At 42.1% G+C, this 27,544-nt stretch overlaps 1 protein-coding gene and 2 pseudogenes across 3 annotated transcripts; 2 read left to right on the top strand and 1 right to left on the bottom strand.

Moving 5' to 3' along the window:
• Positions 1 to 768: 768 nt before the first annotated feature.
• LOC308381601 (cilia- and flagella-associated protein 206-like) lies at positions 769 to 3,678 on the top strand (annotated as a pseudogene). Its single transcript has 6 exons — positions 769 to 828; positions 975 to 1,121; positions 1,510 to 1,724; positions 2,413 to 2,533; positions 3,098 to 3,308; positions 3,563 to 3,678. The product of its transcript is annotated as a cilia- and flagella-associated protein 206-like (transcript).
• A 5,251-nt stretch (positions 3,679 to 8,929) lies between these two features.
• Positions 8,930 to 16,089, bottom strand: LOC308361314 (tubulin alpha chain-like). The gene is made up of 4 exons (XM_080833611.1): positions 15,909 to 16,089; positions 10,470 to 10,689; positions 10,210 to 10,358; positions 8,930 to 9,960 (listed from the first exon to the last, which is right to left on the bottom strand). Exons 1-4 carry the CDS (start codon positions 15,909 to 15,911, stop codon positions 8,983 to 8,985), a joined length of 1,350 nt encoding a protein of 449 aa, XP_080689737.1. The 5' UTR covers positions 15,912 to 16,089; the 3' UTR covers positions 8,930 to 8,982.
• A 7,640-nt stretch (positions 16,090 to 23,729) lies between these two features.
• Positions 23,730 to 25,622, top strand: LOC308381590 (tubulin alpha-1C chain-like; annotated as a pseudogene). The gene is made up of 3 exons: positions 23,730 to 23,977; positions 24,089 to 24,237; positions 24,648 to 25,622. The product of its transcript is annotated as a tubulin alpha-1C chain-like (transcript).
• Positions 25,623 to 27,544: the final 1,922 nt, after the last annotated feature.

The raw sequence follows: 27,544 nt of genomic DNA, 5'->3' as shown, positions 1-27,544 counted from the left end.
TGCAAATGTCAGAATCATCATCCAACATGTCTGTAATAATGTGCCCTTAGTATATATTGTACTATTGGACACCCCATGAGTTTAAAAACACTGCAGACCAATACCTGACCTATATTATCCAGGGCAGGGCCAAGTTTAAGTACTGAGCTTAAGAGTAAAATAGAGGCACTCACCATGCTTGAAATGAAAGAATGAAAAATCAGCCCAAACTGAAAGCTCTGCCAACACCAAATGCACCTTCAAAAAAATCAAGAAAAAGACTTTGATTACTTTTGATAAGAAGAGACCCACAGAAACCTTCAGCGTCCTAACCTACTAGAGAGACTCTCAAAGCTTACCAGTTTGCAATGAAGCAATGAACAACCAACACTGGGTATGTCTGATATAGTGATGGTGGGGAAGAGGTGTGGCTTCCAATTGGCACCTCTTGTCCAATGTTGAAATAACTAATTAACTCACCTGTTCAAGATTCTCATTCACCTGGTTATGCAATACAGTGCACACTGGATGTAAGTGTTTAAGCAGAATTTTTTTTTTTGCAATATGTCAGTTTTGACTTCAACACCATCAAAATGCATGTCTACTTTGACATGAATTACACATCTCGCCGTAAGTATTAAGCCTGACCACTGTGTTTACAGTAGCCTAAACTGTGTGAGTGCGCCCGCTTAGCACCACAGAGTCCTTCTGTCACGACACACCTGTGTTGGCCACGAAATCACTGACAGTCGGTGTAAGACTGGAAAGCCTTTACCGGAGAATAGTAAGATGCTGCGCTCTGGCCTGGGCTCATCAACTGACATCAACACAGTATACAGGAGGCTACGGGTGAGCTCGTACAGAATCTTTATGCATGTTGTTTTTGCACTTTATGCAGTTATACACACTTCTACACACTTTAGCAGGCAGCCAGTCAGATTATGCCACTGCCAACAACATGAATTGAACAACATTTTCATTTGTAGCTGTTGCAGCTGCATTGCATAGTGTCTTCCCACAGTCGGAGATGGCGACCTTCATGTCCCTTACTAAAGCAGACATCAAGGGGCAGCAACTAAGTGAGCTCACCATGTTAGTTAAAGGCATCCGCCTCTTCAACAAGGACTGGGGGTTATTCGAGAGTACCAGGTACTCATGGAAAAGTGAGATACGGTGACTCATTAAACCAGCGGACCTAATTAAAAAGCCTCTATTGAATTGATTTACACACTGTAGGAAATAAGGCTAGGGCATTCAGCACGGTAAGACCTATGAAAGTGTAAATTGAAAAAGTAAAATTGCTGAACTCTTGAACTCTTCAGTCCACATTGTTTCTCCTGTTGACTGTCCTTTGGAGTCACTCCTACATCCCTGTATTATTCTGGAATCAGTATGTTTTTTTTTTAAATAAGAATAACTTTCTGAATGATATTTTCCTAGAAAAAGACAAACATAAAAAGGATTTTGTTTTTATTTACTCAGTACACTTATGTATTTACCAAATCGATTCACTCATTTTTATGAGTGCAGTGCCTTCCATTTTAAACGAGGCCATACCTGCTACCATCAACGACATTGAGAGGGAGGTAAAGGAATCCCAGAGCTTGGCCTGGCAGTACACAGCCCTGCTGGAGAAGTTTGCTGACCCCAAGGATGGGACAGTGCAGTCCCCCATCAAAACAGATCTGCTGCAACAGGCCCTGTACAATGTGCGGCAACATGAGGCTTTCCTCAAAGTCGTCCTGGTAAGTAGTGCCAGAGTGTCAAGATCATAAATATGGGTCTTAGCAAGTTCTGATGACGTGTTTGCTTTCTAACTGTTGGTTTTAAGAGTTTGTCTCCTATATTCACCAATTTGCCCTCTGTGTGTACTGTGTACTTATTACTTGTTACTTAAAAGGCTGATTTTAACATTTCCATTAACATCTCCATGTATTTAGTCATATAGTTTATATCATTTGTGCACCTTAAAGGTGCATTATGCAACAATTATGCTTCAGGATTAGGGTTAGGATAAATAGATTAACCTTAAAATAACAGCTTAAAAAAAATTGGGGCGCTACAATGACATTTAATATGGAGACTCGCGTCAATGCCATTGGCATAGCAGGGTCGATAGGCATATAACTGCGTTCTGTTGTTTCGCCTGCCGCAGCCCGCCGACCTGACTTGTTTACCTTCTGCCGATCTAGTAAGTAGCTTATTTGCCGTCTTGCTTAATCTTGTGTTGCACTTTCTTGATGTTTGACTGTGTAAGGACAGTCGTTGAGTAACTAGTTTGTCATAAAGTCAGCACATTTCAAGAGATTTCGTTAGTTTTAGCTGCTAGCATACCTTTAGCGAATAGCTATTGATCCTTATTGCACCTTTAAGTTGACTTCTGTACATTTTTTGGGAGGGATAGGTATCATGTATATGATGTGTTCCCACCAGGCTGATGCCATATTGTGTGCCAAACAAGTGGATGTGACTGCAGTCTGACCTTGTGGCCCGGCTCATGCTCCTAGAAGCCACAGTGCATGCAAAGACTGCTGTGCCCACTGCACATGTTTTTGTGAGTGTCTCCACTGAGGGTTGTGTTGCATCTTTTACACCTCCTCACCAACCAGTAGAGCTCATAACAGTCCTCTCCAGACACTCAACTAGTTAGTTTAGATGAAACCAATACACATTTTCCCAGCCTAATGAAATGGTTTCAGTTAATGCAGGGGTCTCAAACTCAGCGATTTTATCTGGCCCGTTCCATTGATTTGAATCGGCCACCCTAACGTATACTTTAAAAATCTGGCCCCCAATGACCAGACTGGACGCTCATCGCCCCCGGGTAATTTGAGTTTGAGACCCCTTGAGTTAATGCTTGTCCATTTTTACAATTCTTACAATTTCTAAACAAAAAAAATATTAATTTATATTTCTTGAACGTAGCAAGTAGCAAGGCTGTCAAATGGCACAGTGGATTATTGTTCTGATTCATGGTCAGATGGTCTCTGTCCATATCTAAGACTTTTGCACAATGAGACATTCAAATGACCTTAGATCAGCACCCATGATGTGACATTAAAGCTTTGCAGCTGTGTTACAGCAGTAGTGCCTGCTCACCTTCATCTGCCTCTGCCAGCCTCATTTCACATTTCATTTCACAGCCCTGTCGAAGCTCTGGGCCAGCTTTCAGGACGAGATGGTCCTGCTCAGCATCCTCGACAACACTGTAGTCAGCCTGAGGCCCTTCCTGACTGCCCAGACCCACCTGTTGCTGGAGGGTCAACTGGAGGCCATGCTGGACGGCGTGGACATCAAGAGTGACGATGACAGACTGAAGGACAGTGCAGGTGGGCTGTGTTCAGTACAGTAGAACTTCAGGACAGGACTTTGATACTGGGGGGTTTTGAGCAACTCTCTACCTGTAGGTTCCATTATCATGTTTCATTTACTGCTACTTGACAAAAAGCTGGCAGAATTTGAACTGAATTTGAAGAAAGATGGACTGTTTGTTCCTGGTAGAATGTAAAAGACACCGTGGCCACCCAGGTTTTATTCCACTTAAAATGCTGTTTCTAAAAGTCTTTTTTTCTCCTGCCTTTAGAGAATCCCCAGATTGGGGTGTTAAAACACAAGGAGAAATACTATGCCTTCTCCTCCAAAGAGGCAGCGTGTAGCTTTACATTCAAACCAGATGAGTACATTGAGGCCATCACATAAAAAGCCAAAAAGTGTCCAGAGCTAATCCAGCTCCTGGAGCTGCATCAGCAGTTTGCATGTGTCACCCCATATTCACAGGTGGGATTCGATGCCTTTTACTTCTATTAATTACCCTGTGCGCTGAAAATTATTACAAAAATGATGTAGAATTTAAAGCAAACACATCATGCACATACTTTGACCTGCAGTGCAAAAGTGTGCAATGCAACAAATCTGGTCACTGTTTAGTGCGGCATGTCAAACCAGTACATTGTATGCCGCACTTATCCTTTAACGTGCATCAGTGTTTAGACAATGTTGTTAGCAAAGCCTTAAAACAATCTGGCCCTTCACCATGACAGCTCTTGAGGAGGTTTAAAAAGAGAAAAAAAAAACACAACAACTTTTAAAGGACACAAGTGCTTGATTTTCCCCTCTATCCCTGCAGATGTAGCCAGGCAAAAATCACATTAGAAATCGATATATTTAAAAAATACCTCTCTATTTTAGAAATCAGTTTGAATGTGGAGATTCTACACTACAAATTCACGAGACATTAATCATTTTCCCATATGTGTAAATTGCATGAAACATATTTTCGACAAATGCCTTGATCGCGTTTCTCTGTTCCTCTTTCAAAATGAATGCGCTGTCAATATCTGTGAGATATGCCTGCTCACGTACTTATTATCAGCCAGGCTAGCTAGCTACTATGTGTTTCAATGGATTTTTTGTCTAAGCGTTAGCAATAACCTATCAATAATGGTCTAGAGCGCTTCAGTTAAGACCTACAATCCTCAGCAACATTCGTGTTGCACATACACAACTAACTGAGTCAATGTAGACATAAAAAAGTCGTGTAGATATCTTAAATCACATAAAATATGTCCCACTAAGGTCCCGAGACGCCGCCATCTTGGTTATAATCTATCTATCTAATTAACTCAAGCGTTGGTTGGTCATCTGTCCATCATCGTATAAAGCCTGCCCTGACAATTTGATTGGTCCGACAGAATCCTACCTTCTGATATCGCTCCCAAACTAGCTCAGCGCCAGACCGAATCTCCCTGAAAAATTTTGTGGGCGGATGTTCAGCTGGTATCCAGGCTAGTATGGCATATGAGTTCATTCTAAAACAGTGAATGAGAAAGGAACATGCTTTATTTTCATCAAAGAACAAATCAGGTTTTTTTTGTTTAGGTTTATAAAGCATTATTTAAGCATGTATGGAACTGAATCAGAGATGCATGTTCACATCCTGGTGGGTTTTCCACTTACGTGGTTTAGTGACAAACCTGGATAAGTTAACTCAAAGTGGTTAACCTCCTAATAGAAGAGCCCTCATGATGTTATTTTCTTGGAATATGAACCAATGGGGGTTCTTTTATTAGGAGGTTTACCACTTATTCTGAGTTACAGTTTTTTACAATCGGATACACACTAAAATCAAAAGTGTAACACAATTATCAAAACCTTCACTCAAGGAGCAAAACAACGGCTCAGATCTGCACAACTATAAGCACATTTAAACATCACACTTTTTGCGAAACCATACACACAAGTGATTTGCAAAGCACTAAACACACTTTTATGCTTTAGACACAGACGTATATCAATAGGTCACTTTCTTGCAATTCCAAAACACTCAAGTCAAGTTACCACACCTACGAGCCGGTCAAATAAACACAGCCATCAAGTGCCCAAGCACCTGATTGCTTAATTGTAGACACAACAAACAGGTTTAAGCACTATAGAAATGCAGCAGATGAGTAACTGTAATCTGTCTTCAACCAAAATGGAAGGAGTCAAAAGAAGAAGAGTGAGGGTGAGAGGGGGAATCCACAGAGGAGGAGAAGGAGGAAGAGGCCGAGGCCATGCCATGAGGCTGAGGTCAAGGTGGAAGTAGAGGAAGAGGAAGACCTGTAGCAGGAGGAAAATGTGCTCAAAGAAGAAGAAGACCAAATGTATCAAATACAGTAAACTTGAAAGGAGGACAGGCCCATATACACGCAAGAACAAGATATAGAGATCATAAACATGCTTTTGGCAAATACGTAATGCTATCAGGCTCAGAGAAATTCAAGCAAACATTATCGGTGACCATGCCATTTTCAATACAGTAATATCCATCAGGTCTCTCTGTCAACACTGGCGACACTGACAAATCTGTACATTTTACTGTAAATGGAATTGTAACCTGTATTGGAAACATCTTTTCACCTTTGTCTGATATTTGCTGAGCTTACAGTGTTATGCACACTACTGAAGTAGCATGAAAACTGGGACATGTTTTGTTGTGATTCTCCATGTTGACATGTTGACTGATTTGGGTATATGGAGAGAATTACGTAAATAATATTTTCATCAGCATTGGTCTTGGGTAGTGTTTTTACTGTATTGTGTATTTTCACTTTCTCTGTGTACTTCACTTACACTACTCTAATCACTGAGAAGTAGTATTGCTAAAAGTGTTTTAGGTTTATAACAGAAGTGTGTAAGTGGTACAAACAGAATTCAGTATATGCAATGTGTGTGTTTCATATGGTAACAAAATATGGTTTTGTTAAATGAGTGTATAGATTTTACAAGAGTGTTTCATTTTGCAATGGATCTGATGTTTTTGCTCATTGGGTGTGTGGTTGTGCTTATTGTGTGAGGCGATTGAAAAGCAAAACAAAGCAGTAAAAATTGTGTGTATCCGATCGTAAAAAAACTGTAACTTATCCAGGTTTGTCACTAGACCACGTTCATTAAATACCCCTCTAATCTTATCCAGCTTCGCTGGTCCCCCTGTACACTTGTGGTGGTCTATTTGTATAAGAGTCTTAAGTTTAGACATTCTCCCTGAAATGGCCCATGTATTTATAAAATGTTGCGTAGAAGCCATCCTTCATCTGATCTAAGAACTTTTCTGAAAATTATGAAATTGTGATTCAGAGAAAACAAACATACGCACACAAAAACATGTGAACACCAATCTTTCAGTTATAAATCACAAATGATCGTGGAAATGTGTGCAACTTAAATCTCCGCCCTCAAAACACCCCTCCTATCATATAGATTGAGGGCATTCTCAAAGCACAAACTCTCTGTGACAATGGTAAGCAAGAAGGAAATACGTAAAAAGAAGAATTATGGTGAGGCTGAAATCAACATTCTGCTGATGGAGGTGCAGATGCGGGCCAAAACATTGTTTCAGAAAGCCTGTCTGGTGGCGTAATGGCAAAAACAAAGTATGTGACATGGAAGTAGACATGTCTCCAAAGCACCAGCTGCGGCACGAGCAGCACCAGACGACATATCTGTGGCAGCAGCAGCTGCTGAACCAGCATCGGAGCCTCGCCGGCCATCACCAGTTTCCTTTGCGGCCCGTCGTGCATCAGGGTGTTGCCGGCCTTCACCAGCTTCCTCTTCCACCCATCATGGTAGTGTATTATCCGGACGGTCCTACAAACACAAAGGGTCTAAACGAGTCTGTAAGTGAGGTTATTGCGAAACTTCGGGAAGTGCAGCATGCTATGGTTCAAATAAACCAAACTTGGTCCGCTATTGCGGGTTCTTTGAACAAATGTGTCTAAATAAAACATTCTGAAGAAAATGTGAACATGTGTGCATTTATTCCTATCAACATGATTTACCTGTTGGTATAGTTGGTGAATCAGCTTCCGTCTTCTCAGTGCAGTGATGTGCGTTTTCCAGCCAGCTGGGATGGGATGGTGGTCATCTTGGTCCATGTGCATTTCGTCTTCTTTTGGCTCTATGCCATGGCTTAGTAGACAGATGTTGTGTAGCACACAACAGGCTAGGCTGATCTGGTAAACCTTTTTGGGGTCATATAGCAGTCTCCCTCCCGATGCATCCAAACATCACCACCTGCCCTTCAGCATGCCCATGCTGCGCTCCACTACCTACTGCACATTGAAGTGGGCTTCCTCGGCTGTCTGAGTGTGCGCAATCGCGGTGAGCCATTGGGAACCCTGTTTTACGCAGGAAATCCTCTTTCGCATTTCGCTGTTACCGGGCACAGTATGGTAATAGAATATTTGCGGACATAAACGGATAATACCGCAAAGAACATTGGGCAACACCCTGCTTAATGATGACTGGGATATACCTGACTGGTCTCCAATTTCTTGTTGGAACGTTCCTGTAGCCAGGAACCCAAGAACAGACATAACCTGAACCTGAACGGGTATGGCCTGGTTGCATCTGGTGCGTCTCTGTATATGAGGGACCATTTTGGCACAAAGCTCTAACAGAGCCATTCTTGGCAAACAGTACCTGCTTATCAGCCATACATTATCCTGTGCCAAAAAGTCTGTGATCATAAAAAAAACCTTTTCTCCTTATTGCGCAGTTTACAATATCCTCTAACAACGCCAATGCAGCCATATCTCCTACTGAAAACTAAGACACTATCAGACTTTATAGGCTATAGATTGAGCAGATGTTTTACACAGGTTTTTGTCCTAAGGACAGTGCTGTGGATGCAATTTCAATAATTCAAATTGTTTAATTAATTTTATTGAGCGAAACATTAATTTGGCCTTTCACCATTAGCCCTAAGGGTGATGGTGACAATGAAGAAACTGCTTGTCAGCGCTCTTTGATTTCAGAATTCCTGCAGTACTCCATTATTGCCACAAGGAAATATGCTTACGCCAAGTTGCAACCTGACGTGGAGATAAGTACTTTGCCACGTCAAAGATGTTAAAAAAAATTGTATACTTTGACGTGGATTTGATCGTACGAACACGCTGAGATCAAATCTGTGCGTAAGAACATTTTATAAATGAGGCTGGTCTTATTCGGCTCCCCTGGTCCCCCTGTACACTTGTGGTGGTTGATGTGTATAAGTCTTAGGGTTTAGACCTTCTTCTTGACAATGCTGTGGCATCAGCTGGCCCTGACCTGTTGAGAGGGATGGTGTTTCACCCAAACACTGTGGTGTCCATCACCCTGCATATGGATGTACAGTAAGACTGCAAATTATTCTGTTCTACAGCAGTTTGAAAGGAAGAGGTTTCTATAAAACATTAATAAATGGGGATGTGAGAACTTAAACTTGCATTTCGTGCCATTTGGGTCAGAAATCCCCAAAATGCGAAACCGTGCAGTTGGTGGTTGCCAAGGAAAGGCTGATTGGCCATTAGCTTGCTAGTGTCAAGAACTCCATATTGCCTCTACATTTTGTGTCAACAACAACAGGTTGAACTCGTGGCCCAGTTCTAAAAGATAAGTAATGCTCTTAGAAATACACACATACAATACATTTAAACGGCAGTTTTTTTATTACAATGCCAGTTTATGAACAAACGTAACATTTTAGTACTCATCCTCGTCTTCCTCACCATCCTCTGCAGAATCTGCCCCAACTTCCTCATAGTCCTTCTCCAAAGCAGCCATGTCTTCTCTGGCCTCACTGAACTCCCCTTCCTCCATGCCCTCACCCACATACCAGTGCACAAAGGCCCTCTTGGCGTACATCAGGTCAAACTTATGGTCCAGACGAGCCCAGGCCTCAGCGATAGCAGTAGTGTTGCTCAGCATACACACGGCCCTCTGCACCTTGGCCAAGTCACCACCTGGCACCACTGTTGGAGGCTGGTAGTTGATGCCCACCTTGAAGCCGGTGGGGCACCAGTCTACAAACTGTATGGAACGGCGGCTCTTGATGGTAGCAATGGCGACATTGACATCTTTGGGCACCACATCCCCACGGTAGAGCAAGCAGCAGGCCATGTACTTACCATGCCTTGGGTCACACTTCACCATCTGATTTGCTGGCTCAAAACAAGAATTTGTGATCTCAGACACAGAAAGCTGCTCATGGTAAGCCTTCTCTGCAGAGATTATTGGAGCGTAGGTGACCAGGGGGAAGTGGATGCGGGGGTAGGGCACAAGGTTGGTCTGGAACTCCGTGAGATCCACATTCAGAGCACCGTCGAAGCGCAGAGATGCGGTGATGGAAGAGACGACCTGGGCAACAAGGCGATTCAGATTGCTGTAGGAGGGACGCTCAATGTCCAGGTTGCGCTTGCAAATGTCAAAAATGGCTTCATTATCCACCATGAAGGAACAGTCGGAGTGCTCTAGAGTGGTGTGGGTGGTTAGGATGGTGTTGTAGGGCTCCACTACAGCAGTGGACACCTGCGGAGCAGGGTAGACAGAGAACTCAAGCTTGGACTTCTTGCCGTAGTCTACAGACAGACGTTCCATCAACAGGGAGGCGAAGCCAGAGCCAGTTCCACCTCCAAAGCTGCGGAAGATGAGGAACCCCTGAAGACCCGTGCACTGGTCTGCCTGAGAGACAAAAACAAAGACAAATTCAGTTCCCACATCATTCTCCATAACCTCATTGGCAATAGCACCAAGAGGAGCCATCTTGCAAACAAAGAGCAAAGAGTTTGGCTGCAGGTTTTCTGAGGAGACAAATTCTATCAAATTTGTTACAGAATCTAACACAAAACATACCAGCATCTAAGTGCAAGATGTTGAAGGTGTTTCCACCCTTGAGAGAGTGAGCAAGCAACTTTTAGTACCATCACCTACCATTTTACGAATTCGATCCATGACAGGATCCACAATTTCCTTTCCGATGGTGTAGTGGCCACGAGCATAGTTGTTGGCTGCATCCTCTTTACCACTAACCAGCTGCTCCGGGTGGTACAGCTGACGGTAGGGCCCAGTACGGATCTCATCTGTCATGAGATATCAAGTTAGTATTTAACAAAGACAATTCTTCATTTACAGTAATCCAAAACAAAGGCCCAAAAGACCAGATGATCATTTGAAATAAGCTGTTGACGCACCTATAACTGATGGTTCCAAGTCTATGAAAATTGACCTTGGAACATACCTCCCAGCACCAGTATCACTAAAAAATGTGCTAAAGGAGGAGTCCGTTAGAGATCGGCTGTCTCCAGCAACTCTTCCATCTGGCTGAATGCCATGTTCCAAGCAATACAATTCCCAGCAAGCATTGCCAATCTGCACACCAGCTTGGCCAACATGTATAGAAATGCACTCCCTCTGTTTGATTAGAAGAGTACAATAAGTTAGGGTGACCAGACGTCCTCTTTTGCCCGGACATGTCCTCTTTTTGAGACCTAAACAATGCTTCCGGCAAGGATTCCAAAATCCTACGGGGGCCTCGTTGGATATTTGTGTTGCGTTTCTGAGTCTTACACAAACTAGAGCTTCTCGGAAGTGACTGCCTTACAGTGTCGCTATGTAAACACGCCTGTGATGAAAGATGAATTATAATACATCCAGAAGAGTACCTATATATGCCCCTTAAATGGCAATCATATCTCTGTCATGGTTTTCATTATTTTGGGTCGGCAAATTGTCAGTATTAATCTATAGCACAATAATATAGGTATCATTTATTAACAATTATTAAATTAAATGAATCATTTCTTATTTTCTTTGGTATTTTTGTCATGTACAGATATGCAATGATGATTGATTGGTTATATATATATCTTGTTGTCCAATGTCAAGTCTCTATTTGATCATGTGACGAGACAAAATGATATAGCTAGTTAAGCCGCAAAATTTGAACATCAAGACCGATGGCTGACTGAGCACAGCCATAGGCACAGCACACCTGCAAACCGAACGATGCCTTTCAGTCATAAAGGTGGTGATGCATGATATGCTTTTTCAATGGACTGGATAGCCAGCCCATTCAGCCTCTCCTGCTCCATGCTGCCCCTCAGGTAGGTCTTTGAGTTTCAATTTGGAAAAGGATCACTCTGCTTTTGCCACGGTCACAGATGTCAGAAACAATAGCAGGTCAGGGCACACCTCACCGAAGGTGGATGTTACGGAGTGATAATCCACAATCAGCATCTTGGCAAATTGGGAGACTGAGGATTGCTGAGCAATCTCTGCTCTAAAACAGGCCCTGAATGATAGGAGTTATGCAGGAAACGTTATTGCTATGTCCCTGTTGTAGTTGTCAGACAGACGTTTTGCCTTGTCATATAGCTCATCATCGCCTAGGAGCTGATGACCACTACAACAGGGACATAGCAATAATGTCTCATGCACAGCTGCAATCATTAAAGCTGCCGTGCCCCTATTTAACAGGTTGTTATAATTTCAGAGTCAGGTCGCCGCCGAGCACCTTTTTCATTGAGTATGTGTTTTTCAGATGTGGGACAAGCTGCTGTGTGTGCCGCCGTACCAAATCGTGCCTTTCATCAGTGTTTTCAAGCACGCTACAGCACGCCGTCTGTTTACGTAACCGTGTGTCAGAGTGCTATCCATGTTTCTTTAACCAGTTAACTTTCCCAATACAAAAGCCGAAGTAAGTAATTCGACTTATACACATACATACATACATACATACATACATACAGTGGTGGACAGTAACGAAGTACATGTAATTCGTTACTGTACTTAAGTAACATTTCCATGTATCTGTACTTTACTCAAGTACATTTATTTGGTAAGACTTTATACTTTTACTTCACTACATTTAAAGCGAAAATTATTACTTTTCACTTCTTTACATTTACAGAAACCCTCGTTCCTTACTCGTTCCTTTTTTATTTTTAATAAAAATACCAAAAGGTCAAAGTGTATCGCGACTATAACCAATCAGCGGCAGCGCCCAGCGCACGATTATCTGCTGAAGTTAACAACAGGTGTCGTCCTGATTGAAGAATTGCAAAGTCACGCTGGAGCTGGAAGCACAAGGTGCTGTACGTGCTTGTGGTCATTGAGAGTTCTTACTCCTAGAGATTATTAATATTATTTGTCAGGTAAATGGCTGAGGAGCTGACTGCAGCATCATCGGATGAAACAGAAGTTGGTGCCCAACACCCCTGGCCAGGGTTCACGCTAGACTTTTTCTTGGCCGGACAAATGTCCGACGCTATTCCAGAATATCGGCCATTTGGAATGTCTACCGGACATTATTCACTAATAGCCTAATTAAATAACCACCAAAACTCCAAATGAGAAACGACACACATTTTTAAAAAATCAGGAGCTTCCAAACACTCAAGTAATTCTGTCAATCTGCAAAACTGATTACTTGGGATGTCACGTTTAGCCATGTGATACACCACTTTCATTTGTGCCACGAGTAGTAGTGGCGTTATCGCAGTGCACTCTCATTGCACTTTGCTGCGGTGTTAGGGACATAGCGGCTCTGTAGTCAGACGACTCGCTATGGTCAACTAAGGCAGATCTTTTTAAATTCATGGAGCCTTTCGTAAAGCCATCTAACTTGCCTGCTCTCTCACAAATGCTACAGAACACTGTGTCTCGACCATCCACCTTTTCCGACCTTAGCCAACGGAATTGCTCGAGCCATTCACCTTTAAAACTCCTTTTAAGTTTTTTGGCAGGCGCATTTCCTAAATCCGTCGGGGCCTCGGATGATGTACTTGGAGTCGAATCATTTCTTGACGAATCATTAGGCCTATCAAGGCTATTAGTTGTCTTTTTGAAGAACTGACCGAGAGACGTCTGCTTAGCCTTTTTAAAATTTTGTTATTGTTTATTTTAGTGAACAGTTTTTAGCGGGGAAACCAGCCTGCGTGTGTTGCGGAACCTCGACCAGCGCATGTTCCGAATGCAATCCAAATCTGCTTTAGAACTTTTTTTTAATGACATAGCAGGCTGATTATATTCAGGTGTATGTTACAGTTGTTTTGTTGTTTTCATATGTTACTGATTAAATCATAGCCTACATACATATTTTCTATCGGACATTTGGGCCGTTTACATCTTATTATACCGGCCATTCATGCGTTCAATCGGCCAATGTCCGGCCATAGCCGGCTAACGTTAACACTGCCCCTGGCCTTATTTAGCCGAATTGTTTGAATTCATCGAAAAGAAAAAAAGAGTCCTATTACTTCAAGTGTCGCCTCTGCATTAAGAACACTACGCTGTCGGCATTCTGGAACTTGCCATCAAATTTAAAAAAAGCACATCAATGTAAGTTCGCCAATACATGACTACTACTAACAGAGTGGTTATAAATATGCCCCGGTTGATTATATTACATTGAAATACATTACATAAACAGGTGCTTTTATCCAAAGCAATATGCTAGCACCCAAATTATCTGTGGAGATGCTAAGTGCCAGTTTAATACAGCCTCCCTCACCAAACGTTAAAGCCGGTGACACAGTCGAATTCATGGCCAAGCGAAGTGAACTTCGCAATTCATTCCTATGACTACTCTGTTTATGACAAGTGAAATTAATGGAAAATAAAATAATGAAACTTGAAGGAATGCTTTTTGTGTTGTTGCTTCAAAACCACTTGGTCTTACTTAAAGATAATATAGTTTTGAGTATTTTGGGTTTGATTAGGCAAATGTAAAGCATTGTTCACCTGTTCAAGTAGGGGTTTTGATGTGACAGTTAAAAAAAAAAAATACTTTTACTTTTAATACTTAAGTATTTTTGAAGGCAGATACTTTTGTACTTCTACTCAAGTAAAACAATGAGGTGAATACTTTTACTTTTACTTGAGTAATATTCAATGCAATGTAACTGTACTTTTACTCAAGTACACAATTGGTTTACTTCGTCCACCACTGCATACATACAGTTAAGCAATATAGTACGAGCGTGAGTGGGGTAGGTAAGGGATATTCCCACGGGTGGTGTTCCGCCGTAGCCACCGAGGCCGGAGGCTGAGTGGCAGGCAACAACACCCGTGGGAATATCCCTTACCTACCCCACTCGCACGAGTACTATATTGCTTTTATAAAACAATTCTACAGTCAACCAATTAACATTTCAACACGAAGTTATTGATTTAAAAATGTTTATTTCGCCATTGTTTCTCCGCAACAAAAAAGTGTTCCATTGTCAACGTCTTGGTTTGGAATTATAGCTAAGAACTTTGAATTAACGGTTATCATCAATGCATTTCATAGCGGAGTGATTTATTATATGCTGTGAAAAATCCGAGTTAGGTTGTTCTGGGATAATCCAATTCATGGAACGTCTCTCGTCCAATCAGAAACAGCTAAATAACGCGATAGAACCAAATTGTTTTATAAACATACATCCATGCCTACCCTGATCAGTGGAACGCGTACAAACGGATGGCACCCAGGCTATAATGGCGCATCATAACTAATAACTAGCGTGCACTAGGGCCCGTTGTAACTACCTTACATCACTGTGCTATACACTACCCATCCATCCGTCTTTCATGAGTGGAGTTAACTTTCTCTCGTAATGTTATTATGCCGGATAACTCGTTCACCAAACTATAACATTATAGGTACTGAACTTTAATATTCAACACACGGTAGGTCTACCATTCCAAATCTAAGTCTAAATAACATTTTGACTACGAACTTCAATTTAATCCTGTAAAAACTTGATATTTACTTATGGGTCTACATATAAGACTAATAACACGTCTGTTCCACACGGTAGGTCTAGTACAATATTTATTAGCTTGTAGTAGCTAAATAAAATTTTAACTACGCACTTTAATGAAATCATGTAAACACTTCTCGCTCAATATTCGTTCGTGCAATTGGCTGCCGGTGCGGTGCGAGGCGGCTGATTGGCGGCTCACTGGCATGTCCCGCCTCCTGCCTGTGGCATGTAGGCTACTTCCTGATTCCACATGCCAGTTGAAGATTTAACTCCCTCTCCTCTTTTTCAAACTCAAATCTGGTCACCCTTAATAAGTATAAAAACTCTCCATCCTTAAGATTTGACCTGACCCATTATCCAGGTCAGGGCCAAGTTTAAGTAGAGGTCCGCCCTGAATCACCAAACGCGTTATTTTACCAAACAAATACTTTCACATTCGTTTTCCACCACTTTTAAGCCATGTCATACATTCATATCGATGTGAATCAATCTATACAAATAAAACTTTAACTGTGATGTTTTTTTTTGTTTCATTTCGCAACTTATGTACTGTATAATCCACGAAGTATGCTACGTATTACGCCACCCGTAATAGAAAAATGGGCATGATGAATAAAATCGTCGCAATAGCTGTTCGGTAAAATGGCGCATCGAAAATTGCCAACTTCACTTTGTCAAATCAGCTGTCACTCAGCTTTTAACAGACCAATATACTTCAAACACGGTTATAGTATCCACAACTAATTTGTCCTTCATTCTTCCAAATATGAAGAAACGGCATATGGTAGCCTATTGCAGCTGTGAGGCAAGCGTGAGTAGAGTTTTGTTCGGTTATCTGGCGCGGACCTCTACTAAGCTTAAGAGTAAAATAGAGGAACTCACCATACTTGAAATGAAAGAGAAGAACAATCAGCCAAACGGGAAGCTCTGCCTACACCAAATACTCCTTCACAAAATAATCGAGAAAGACTTGAATTACTTTTGAGAAGAGACCCACAGAACACCTTCAGCGTCCTACTCTCCTATACTACTAAATAGAACTACCAGACTCTCTGAACGCACTAGTTCCGTGATCAAGCATTGAACAACCTTCTTCTTCTTATTTTTCTTCTTTCTGGCGGGTTTAAGCGATAATAGAGTATACCGCCACCTACTATACAGGAGTGTGTACAGTCGTGGCTACAAGTTTTGAGAATGACACAAATTTACATTTTCACAAAGTTTGCTGCTTCAGTGTATTTAGATATTTTTGTCAGGTGTTACTATAGATGACTGAAGTATAATTACAAACATTTAATAAGTGCCAAAGGCTTTTATTGACAATTACATGAAGTTAATGCAAAAAGTCAATATTTGCAGTGTTGACCCTTCTTTTCGCAAGACCTCTGCAATCCGCCCTGGCATGCGCGTGAATTCACTTCTGGGCCACATTCTGACTGATGGCAGCCCATTCTTGCATAATCAATGCTTGGAGTTTGTCAGAATTAGTTTTTTTTGTTTGTCCACCCGCCTCTTGGTTTGACCACAAGTTCTCAATTGGATTAAGGTCTGGGGCGTTTCCTGGCCAATGTACCCAAAATATCAATGTTTTGTTCCCCGAGCCACTTAGTTATCACTTTTGCCTTATGGCAAGGTGCTCCATCATGCTGAAAAAGGCATTGTTCATCATCAAACTGTTCCTGGATGGTTGGGAGAACTTGCTCTTGGAGTTGGAGTTGCTGGGAATTGTATTGCTTGGAACATGGCATCCAGATGGATGGAATGGTTGCTGGAGACAACTGCACTCTAGCGGACTCCTCCTTTGGCACATTTTTCAGTGACATGGGTGCTGGGAAGTATGTTCCTAGGTCAATTTTCATAGACTTGGAACCATCAGTTATAGGTGGGTCAACAGCTTATTTCAAATGATCATCTGGTCTTTTAAGCCTTTGTTTTGGATTACTGTAAATGAAGAATATTTGGGAATGGAAGTATCCATGGAGGTACACCACTCAGAGCTAATGCTGGACTAAACTCTAGATGTTTCATTCCACACTGATCTGTGTTGTCTATATTCCATCCAAGCCCACTACACTTGTTATATTCCAGACAATCCTTAAGTACTGATATTGCTGTATTGTTGACACTTCCCTGCAATCTGACCCAATATGTTAGTGAGAGTTTAGTCAATATTAGACTGAGAGGGGTTTCCTCTGCCTCCACCAGTAGAGCACTTGTATGTGGTTTTCATGGCACCTATAGATAATTCTTAGGGCTTTAAACTGTATTCTATGTAGTTTCTTCAGGGAAGTTTTACAAGCTGAGCTATATACAATACAACCTTAATAAAAAGTTGACCTAATCAAAGCTGATATATAAATTCATCAAAGAAGGTCGATCTGCTGCCCAGTAATGACCAGTCACCTTCCCATCAGGATAATTACCTTTTTACACTTTGTTTCAATATCTTCAATATGAAATTTCCATAAAAGTTTGTCATCCAACCCCTAAGTATTTGAACTTCTCTCTTCTTTCCTAAAGATACTTTGTAAAATCTCATTAGTCAGAGCGTAACATGGATTATAGAAATTAACAATATTACATTTTCCACTGATCCCATCAAATATTTCAGTAACCACGCATTCATGTTCAGGACTCCATCTTTCAAAACTGTCATACAACCTTCTCCTTTCTCCTCTATCAAGTCTAATGCTATTATAACCTTTTAGCACAAAATCTAAATGTGGCTTTAACCATGCCTCTTGAATACATATGATATCAGGTTTAGGTTCTATATCCTGAATATATCTTCTAAATTATTGTCCATTATAAAACAATTGGGTTCTATCGCGTTATTTAGCTGTTTCTGATTGGACGAGAGACGTTCCATGAGTTGGATTATCCGTCAACATACCAACAGTTTGGGACTTTTCACAGCTGATTAAGCAATATAGCACGAGTGGGAGTGGGGTAGGTAAGGGATAATCCCACGGGTGGTGTTCGGCCGTAGCCCTCGAGGCCACAGGCCGAGTGGCGTAGGCAACAACACCCGTGGGAAATTAAATAATTCAATTCAATTCAATTCAATTCAATTCAATTTTATTTGTATAGCGCCATAACAATACAATTGCCTCTAGGCGCTAAACAGAGCCCAGAGCCTAAAGCCTAAACCCCCTTAGTGCATGCACAACGGCAACAGGGGCAAGGAAAAACTCCCTGTTAGGCAGGAAGAAACCTTAAGCAGAACCACGGCACATAAGGGGGGACCCATCTGCTTGAGGTCGGCCGGGTGGAGACAGGAAGGTGGGACGGGGGGAAAGGGGGAAGGGGAAGGGTTGTGTGGCAGAAGGGGAAAGGACGCAACAGGGGTTATACACAGCCAGCATTTAGTCACTGGACATAATAAGTATACAGACATCTGGTGGTAAATAGATGATACAGGCAAGGCCAGATTACTGTGCCAATAGGGATACTGTTAGAGGGGTAGGGGATGTAGGGACGAAGAAACATTTCAGTGGTGGCAATAATGTATATTGTATATAAATGCTAGCATAGGGTATTGGGTAGAGTAGATGTACGGCAATGCAGTGGCGGTGGGTGCGATTGGCCGAGGGTTCAGCTGTCCATGTGCGTATATGCGGAGTGGTGGGGGTGAGGAGCGGTAGTTCCACTTCCATCAGCGATTGGAACATGCCTGGCTCCGGGGAGGCAGTGGACCTTCCAGGGGCCGCTTGTTGAAGGGGGGATGTGGACATCTCGGACCATGGAGCTGCCGATGACCAGAGTGGTGGTTGTCACATCCAGCGGGAGAAGTCGTTGAGGGGATGATGACTGTGTTGAGGGCCCAGGATGGGGAGCAGGGCGGCGTGGGCGATGCTGGTGTTGCTCTGGAGCCGGTCTGCAGGGGCGTTTCGGGACGGGCTGAGGAGGGGAGTCATCAGGCCCAGGAGGCTCCCCCTGATCCATCTAACAAACAGGAAATGACGAGTCAATCTGCAGGTCTGTCAGTCAGGAATCAGCACAAACAAACACACAGGTGAAACATTTCACCAACCAGTGACATGTCACCTGTGTGTTGGTTTGCCTGTTGCATGTTGCGGTACTTAGATATGTTTAGTTTTGCTGGCGTTGAGCATTTTGTTTTCTGTTGTGTTCTGTGTGCCGGGGCCGTACATGCACCCAGCACAAACAAACACACAGGTGAAACATTTCACCAACCAGGGACATGTCACTGTGTGTCGGTTTACCTGTTGCATGTTGCGGTACTTAGATATGTTTAGTTTTGCTGGCATTGAGCATTTTGTTTTCTGTTGTGTTCTGTTTGCCGGGGCCGTACATGCATCCACTCGGCAAACAGGAAACACATATGATGTCGCGGTACTTAATTGCAAGTAATATTTTAATTTTGATTTTTATTCGAACATTATTTGTGTTCGGATATGTCTGGGTGGCTGGTACAGCGGGTGATTGGTTCGTTGGCGCGGTTACTTTTGGCTATAGGATGCACTTAAGAGGAATGTCTTAAGTCTTGATTTGAATATAGGCACGGTGTCTGCATCTCTGATGGAGGCAGGGAGATTGTTCCAGAGGAGAGGGGCTCGGTAGCTAAAGGCTCTGCCTCCTATTGTGGTTTTTGATATTCTTGGAATTACCAGGAGGCCTGCACTCTGGGAACGGAGCAGCCTTGGAGGGCAATAGGGGACGACTAATTCCTTGAGGTAGTTTGGAGCCAGGTCGTTTAGGGCTTTATATGTTAGCAGGAGTACTTTGAAATCGATTCTACTTTTGACGGGGAGCCAGTGCAACGAGGCTAGTACCGGTGAGATTGAGATGTGTTCATATTTTTTAGTTCTGGTGAGTGTACGAGCAGCGGCGTTCTGTATAAGTTGAAGGCTCTTTATTGTGTTAATGCTACATCCGGACAGGAGAGCATTACAGTAATCGAGGCGGGAAGTAATAAATGCATGGATTAGTTTTTCTGCATCTTGGAGGGATAGAACCTTTCTAATTTTGGCAATATTGCGTAAATGAAAAAATGATGTCTTTGAGATCTGTTTTATGTGTGAGTCAAGTAGGAGGTCTTGGTTGATAGTTACGCCAAGGTTTTTGATGATAGTGTTGGGTGTTGGGAAGCCATTGAGTGTGGGTAGATGGGTAGATAGTGTAGTTCTCAGTTGATCGGGGCCTACAAGCATAACCTCAGTTTTATCAGAGTTGAGGAGCAGAAAGTTGTTAGTCATCCATTTTACATCTTGGAGGCAAGCTTCTATCTTGGGTAGATGTACAATTTCATCAGGTTTCATTGATAGGTAGAGTTGGGTGTCGTCAGCATAGCAATGGAAGTTAATGCCATGTTTCCTTATGACAGCACCTAAGGGTAGCATATAGAGGGAAAAGAGCAGTGGTCCAAGGACAGAGCCTTGTGGGACACCGTAGCTTACTCTGGTGTGATTTGACGACTTCTCATGGACATGAACAAATTGATGGCGATCAGAGAGGTAAGATCTAAACCAAGATAGGGCACAGCCTTTGATGCCAACGTGATGTTCAAGTCTCTGTAACAGGATCTGATGATCTATAGTGTCGAAAGTAGCACTAAGGTCTAGGAGAACTAGTATTGAGGTGCACCCATGATCAGATGCGATTAGTAGGTCATTTAAGACTATGACTAAGGCCGTTTCAGTGCTGTGGTGGGCCCTAAAACCGGATTGGAGGGTTTCTTCAATTTTGTTTTGTTGTAGAAAAGAAGTAAGTTGCTTAGCAACTAGTTTTTCAAGTATTTTTGACAAGAAAGGGAGGTTAGATATGGGTCTATAGTTAGCGAGATTATCGGGATCAAGGTTAGGTTTTTTCAGAGATGGTTTTATCACTGCTATTTTGAAAGATTGAGGGACTTAGCCTAAGCTTAGTGAATTATTCATTACATTGAGTAAAAATTTCAACACAAAGTTATCGCCATTGTTTCTCCGCAACAAAAAATAGTTCCATTGTCAACGTCTTGGTTTGGAATTTTAAGAATTTTGAATTAACGGTTATCATCAACGCAAAATGTATTATTAGCTGTGAAAAGTCCCAAACTATTGGTATGTTGACGGATAATCCAACTCATGGAATGTCTCTCGTCCAATCAGAAACAGCTAAATAACGCGATAGAACCCAATTGTTTTATAATAATAAATCACTCCACGATGAAACATTCGCATTGATGATACCGTTAATTCAAAGTTTTTAAAATTCCAAACCAAGACGTTGACAATGGAACTATTTTTTGTTGCGGAGAAACAATGGTGAAATGAACCATTTTTAATCAATAACTTCGTGTTGAAATGTTAATTTGTTGACTGTAGAATTGTTTTATAAAAGCAATATAGCACTTGTGGGAGTGGGGTAGGTAAGGGATAATCCCACGGGTGGTGTTCGGCCATAGCCACCGAGGCCGAAGGCCGAGTGGCGTAGGCAACAACACCTGTGGGATTATCCCTTACCTACCCCACTCCCCACTACCTACTCCACTCCCACTTGTGCTATATTGCTTAATTAGCTATTAAACTTCTCGCATACCATTGGATTCTTTCAATTAGGAGTCTGTTCATATTTAAGGTTCAACATTTCATGAATCTCATCAGCTTGTGTTCTAAATCCTAAAAAGTAATTTGCAATGTCCACAATTGATTTAATCCTTCCACTTTTCTTAGAATATAGCATTGTTCTATTGATCACTGTGCAAATAAAGGCAATGAAATCATTTTTCTTAACCGGTAGTGTTTACTCTGAGATTTTTGCTGTTCATTCAGAACTTTCTGAGTCAGGAGAACTAGATCTACTGACCAGCTGAATTCTTCCTTTTAGGTGATTCCTATCATTCATTCTGCTTAGATTCCACCTGCTGGAAAGAATCAGTTCTTCAGATACCTTCAGATTAGAAACTAGTCAGAACACATCTTCCTAACTGTGAGAAGGCAGTGGCAGACAAGTTAGAGAGTTTTATTAAACTGTTTGCTAACTCTCGTCACATAATTTCACAACTGTGAAACAAATGTGCCTTCCCAAAATGGACAAAATAAAAGAGGGGTGGGAAAAAGAGATTGGGGCCGTTATACTTTCTAATGTGTGGGAGGAGAGTTTGGAATACATCCTAGACTGTTCCATTAATGCCAGACACTGTTTAATACAAATTAAAATCCTGCACAGGCTACACTTTTCAAAGACAAAATTCAAAATTGTTTCCAGAAGTCGCACCTTTGTGAGGTATGTCCAGGGAGGCTACCTTACATAGTTATGCTCTTTCCCCAAACTTCAAAATTATCGGGGTGAAATATTTAGGTTTCTTTCTGTGATCTTGAAGGTTCAGATAGAGCCAGACCCTATTTTAAAAAAATTGGGAATATCTGAGGAGCTAAGGAAATTAAATGTAGCACAACGTCCTCTTCTGGCACATGGTCTAATAACTGCAAAAAAGCTGATCTTACTTCTATGGAAAAAGAAAGAGGTGCCCTCCTTTAAACATCCACTCACTTGACAGATACTCTACATTTGGAGAGAATTAGATTCATTCTGAAAGACAAGCTGAGGAACTTTCAGAAAATTTGGCAACCTTTCATCTCTCATCTTGATATAGAATCCAATTGACACCCAAGTAAACTGCTCTCCTAGGGAGGGATGGGCGGGTTATGGTAAGGGTAGGGAGGTTTGGTGTGGTGGGAGGGTGTCTGTTTTGGGTGTTTTTTTTAATGTTTTATTAAATGTTTTGTATGGTGTGTGATATTTGTTTACATTTGTCTTCTCTGTTGTTTTTGTTTGTGAATGAAAAAGGAAACATGTTGCTGTCAATTGCCAATTTCACTGCTGTATGATGTGTTTCCCAATAAACATATTTGAAACATATATTCGACCTGCTGGCATAAGAATTCCATGTACATTTCTCTGGAATACAGGTAGGAGCATCAGGCCTGACATCTTTCTTCTCATTCTCAATTTTCTTAAGTGCCTTGGCATAAGACACTTTATGTGTAATCTTATATTTCTCGGCTTCCCTGGTCTCTTTTTGTTTCTCACATCCACCATATGTAACACGTTTCTGTGTGTTGTAAAGCATTGTAACAGGATTCTAGGCAGTATGTGGGCAATTCAGGAAATGAGAGCTTGACAGGAAACGCCAAACTTTGAACAATGATCACAAGAGTGATTTCAAAATGAAATCCCTGGATGTAGACAAAACATTTATCATATTAGAGACACTGATCTCTGTTTCAGGGGTTAATCTTGTTGAAGTTAGAACTGACATATTGCAACAAATATGCTTAAACACTTACATCAAGTATGCACCGTATTGCATAACCAGGTGAATGAGAGTCTTGAACAGGTGAGTTAAGTAGCTAATTCCACATTGGACAAGAGGTGCCAATTAGAAGCCACACTCACAACCATCACTGTATCAGAAAGACAGTGTTAGTTGTTCATTGCTTGATCACAACCTGGTAAGTTTTAAGCGTCTCTCTAGTAGTAAAGGATGCTGAAGGTTTTCTGTGGGTCTCCTATCAAAAGTAATTCAAGTCTTGTTTATTTTGTGAAGGTGCATTTGGTGTTGACAGAGCTTTCAGTTCAAGCTGATTTTTCTTTTCTTTCAACTCAAGTATGGTGAGTGCCTCTATTTTACTCTTTAGCTAAGAACTTAAACTTGGCTCTGCCCTAGATAATGGGTCAGGTATTGGTCTCATCTGAAAGATGGAGAGTTTTTATACTGACTGTACTCTTCTAATCTTACAGAGGGAGTGCCTTTCTATCCATGTTGGCCAAGCTGGTGTGCAGATTGGCTATGCTTGCTGGGAATTGTATTGCTTGGAACATGGCATCCAGATGGATGGAACGGTTGCTGGAGACAACTGCACTCTAGCGGACTCCTCCTTTGGCACATTTTTCAGTGACACTGGTGCTGGGAAGTATTTTCATAGACTTGGAACCATCAGTTATAGGTGGGTCAACAGCTTATTTCATATGATTATCTGGTATTTTAAGCCTTTGTTTTGGATTACTGTAAATGAAGAATTGGCTTTGTAAAATACTTGATTGATGTCTCATGACAGATGAGATCCGTAATGGGTCCTACCGTCAGCTGTACCACCTGGAGCAGCTGGTTAGTGGTAAAGAGGATGCAGCCAACAACTATGCTCGTGGCCACTACACTATCGGAAAGGAAATTGTGGATCCTGTCCTGAACAGAATTCGCAAAATGGTAAGTGATGGCACTAGAAGAAGCTTGCTCACTTTCTCAAGGGTGGAAAATTCACCTTCAACATCTTCACCTTAGACGGTGGTATGGTAGAATTTGTCTCCTTAGTTGACACCAAGTATGTACAGATGGATATATGGGTGTAGTGAAGGGACATGAGACCTCTAAAGCAAAGATGTGCTGTAGTTTTGCCTAAGGCTGAGTAGGTGTGTTATGTCTACAAGGGGTAAGCTTGTTTGACTGGAGTAATGGGCATCAGTGTGCATAATTCCTCAGTCAGTCTGCCGATACCATGTTGTCAGTATGTTTCAGAAAACCACACTCTGCTCTATGTTTGCAAGATGGCTCCTCTTAGTGCTATTGCAATTGAGGTTTTGGAGAATGACTGGTAACTGAATTTGTTTTTGTATCAGGCAGACCAGTGCTCGGGTCTTCAGGGGTTCCTCATCTTCCACAGCTTTGGAGGTGGAACTGGCTCTGGCTTCACCTCCCTGCTGATGGAACGTCTGTCTGTAGACTACGGCAAGAAGTCCAAGCTGGAGTTCTCTGTCTACCCTGCTCGTCATGTGTCCACTGCTGTAGTGGGGCCCTACAACTTCATCCTCAGCACCCACACCACTCTAGAGCACTCCGACTGTTCCTTCATGATGGACAACGAAGCCATTTTTGACATTTGCAAGCGCAACCTGGATGTTTAGCGTCCCTCCTACAACAATCTGAATCGCCTCATTGCCCAGATCGTCTCGTCCATCACTGCATCTCTGCGCTTCGACGGTGCTCTGAATGTGGATCTCACGGAGTTCCAGACCAACCTTGTGCCCTACCCCCGCATCCATTTCCCCCTGGTCACCTATTCTCCAATAATCTCTGCAGAGAAGGCTTACCTTGAGCAGTTGTCTGTGTCTGAGATCACAAATGCTTGTTTTGAGCCAGCAAATCAGATGGTGAAATGTGACCCAAGGCGTGGGAAGTACATGGCCTGCAGTGTGCTCTACCGTGGGGATGTGGTGCCCAAAGATGTCAACGTTGCCATTGCTGCCATTAAGAGCCGCTGTTCCATCCAGTTTGTAGACTGGTGCCCCACCGACTTCAAGGTGGGCATCAACTACCAGCCTCCAACAGTGGTGCCAGGTGGTGACTTGGCCAAGGTGCAGAGGGCCGTGTGTATGCTGAGCAACACTACTGCAATCGCTGAGGCCTGGGCTCGTCTGGACCATAAGTTTGACCTGATGTACGCCAAGAGGGCCTTTGTGCACTGGTATGTGGGTGAGGGCATGGAGGAAGGGGAGTTCAGTGAGGCCAGAGAAGACATGGCTGCTTTGGAGAAGGACTATGAGGAAGTTGGGGCAGATTCTGCAGAGGAATGTGAGGACGAGGAGGAATACTAACATTTTAGGTTCATACATGTAAGGGATAACGGCCGACGAGCTGTACAGTTCTACAAAGATAATGGACAATGCGGGGCAAGAACTCCACGCGTTGCTCCGCGAAGTCCATTATCTTTGTAGAACTGTACAGCTCGAAGGCCGTTATCCCGCTTAGCTCCCGTTTACAACATCCAAAAATGTTTTGTATTATTATTTAGAATTTCCTTTATCTTTAGGAAACTTAATATGCATAAAATAACCTGATGAATTCTTGATTTGAAGCCTAGTGCTCCCGTTAGAGAAGTCCTTCAAAAGAATAAAACGTTACGTTGGTTGTCAATGGTAACCATTCAAGAGCATTGATGTGGAACGGCGATTTAACTTTTCTACTGGGACTACGTTCAAGGTGTCCGGTTATACAAACTTAATGTACACCCCATTAGCCAATCAGAAAACAGTATTTCGTTCCAGAGGGAGATAAGTGCTTATATTGTAATACAAAAACTGGCATTGTAAAGTGTTGTATGTGTGTTTCTAAGAGTATATGAGTGCTTAACTTTAAGAACTGGGCCACAAGTTCAACCTGTAGCTGTTGACAGGAAATGTAGAGGCATTATGGAGTTCTTAACATTTAACTCAGCAAGCTAATGGCCAATCTGCTTTCCTTTGCAACCACCAACTGCATGGTTAGCCCAAATAAAGGCTGGTGAGCCCTACAACGCTTTTGCACTAAAATGTATTTGCCAAAATTCTATTTGCATGGAACTATACTTGTCCAGATATAAGGTGGTTACTTTATGTATAATACAACAGCACGTACAGTGGGGAAAATAAGTATTTGAACCCCTTGCGGTTTCACAAGTTTGGCCACTTGCAAAGAAATGTGTGATCTATAATTGTAATGGTAGGTGTATATTAACAGTGAGAAACAGAATATTAACCAAAAAAATCCAGAAAAATGCATTTTATAACATTTATGACTTTATTTCCATTTGATGCAAAAAATAAGTATTTGAACCCCCAAAACTGACTGACAAAAATTACTTAGTACTTGGTGGAATAACCCTTATTGGCAAGCACAGACGTCAGACGTTTCTTGTAGTTGATCACCAGGTTTACAAACATCTCAGGAGGGATTTTGGTCCACTCCTCTTTCCAGATCCTCTCCAAATCTTTAAGGTTGTGTTTTCAATGGGAGGGAATGAGGGAATGAGGTTCAAGCCCAATATTCCACGTTACATGGCCCCATCCATAGTCCCCTTGATGCGGTGGAGTCGTCCTGTACCCTTGGCAGAGAAACAGCCCCAAAGCATAATGTTTCCACCTCCATGCTTGATGGTGGGTATGATGTACTCTTGGGGTCATATTCAGCAGGGCGTAGGTTTGCATAGGGTTGGTAGGGACTAGTCACGACCAAAGTTTGGGAAAGACAAAAAAGTCCCTACCAATATTTTGTTAATTTGAGAAAAAAAATATTTTGCACATTATATTTGCAAACTCATTCGTATTATTATCAATACAATGTTCGTCGCCCAGAAGAGTTAGAAATACATTTCTAAGTTTTCCAATGCGCCCTCGAGCCTGTGAGACAAGATGCTGTCATTTAATTGGCTGAAGTGGCAGAGTCAGAAACACTACGTGAATCCTGAAAGAGTGCTGCTAGTCTGATACGGTAAGCTACTAAATTCTAGCCTGGCCATTACCAGCCTGTGACTCCATTTCATTCCGTCTTTCAGTCTGGGCCAACCCAATGCATTTTGGTTTCCGAGATGGGCGGGTGCTTATCTTGAGGTTTAAAATCATTGGAGTTCCCTTAACCAATCAGCAACGTTTAGTAAGCATTCGGTAGATTAAACTCTTCCCAAAGCCAGTTGGGAGAAGAGCTACGACGTCCTTTCCCATCATAAAACTTACAAGAAAATACTCTTGTTCTCCTTTTAATT

This window comes from Sprattus sprattus, assembly GCF_963457725.1.
Source record: "Sprattus sprattus genome assembly, chromosome: 2".
Lineage (NCBI taxonomy): Eukaryota > Metazoa > Chordata > Actinopteri > Clupeiformes > Clupeidae > Sprattus > Sprattus sprattus.
The sequence above is the reverse complement of the archived record's forward strand: the minus strand, read 5'-3'. Positions and strand labels throughout refer to the sequence as shown.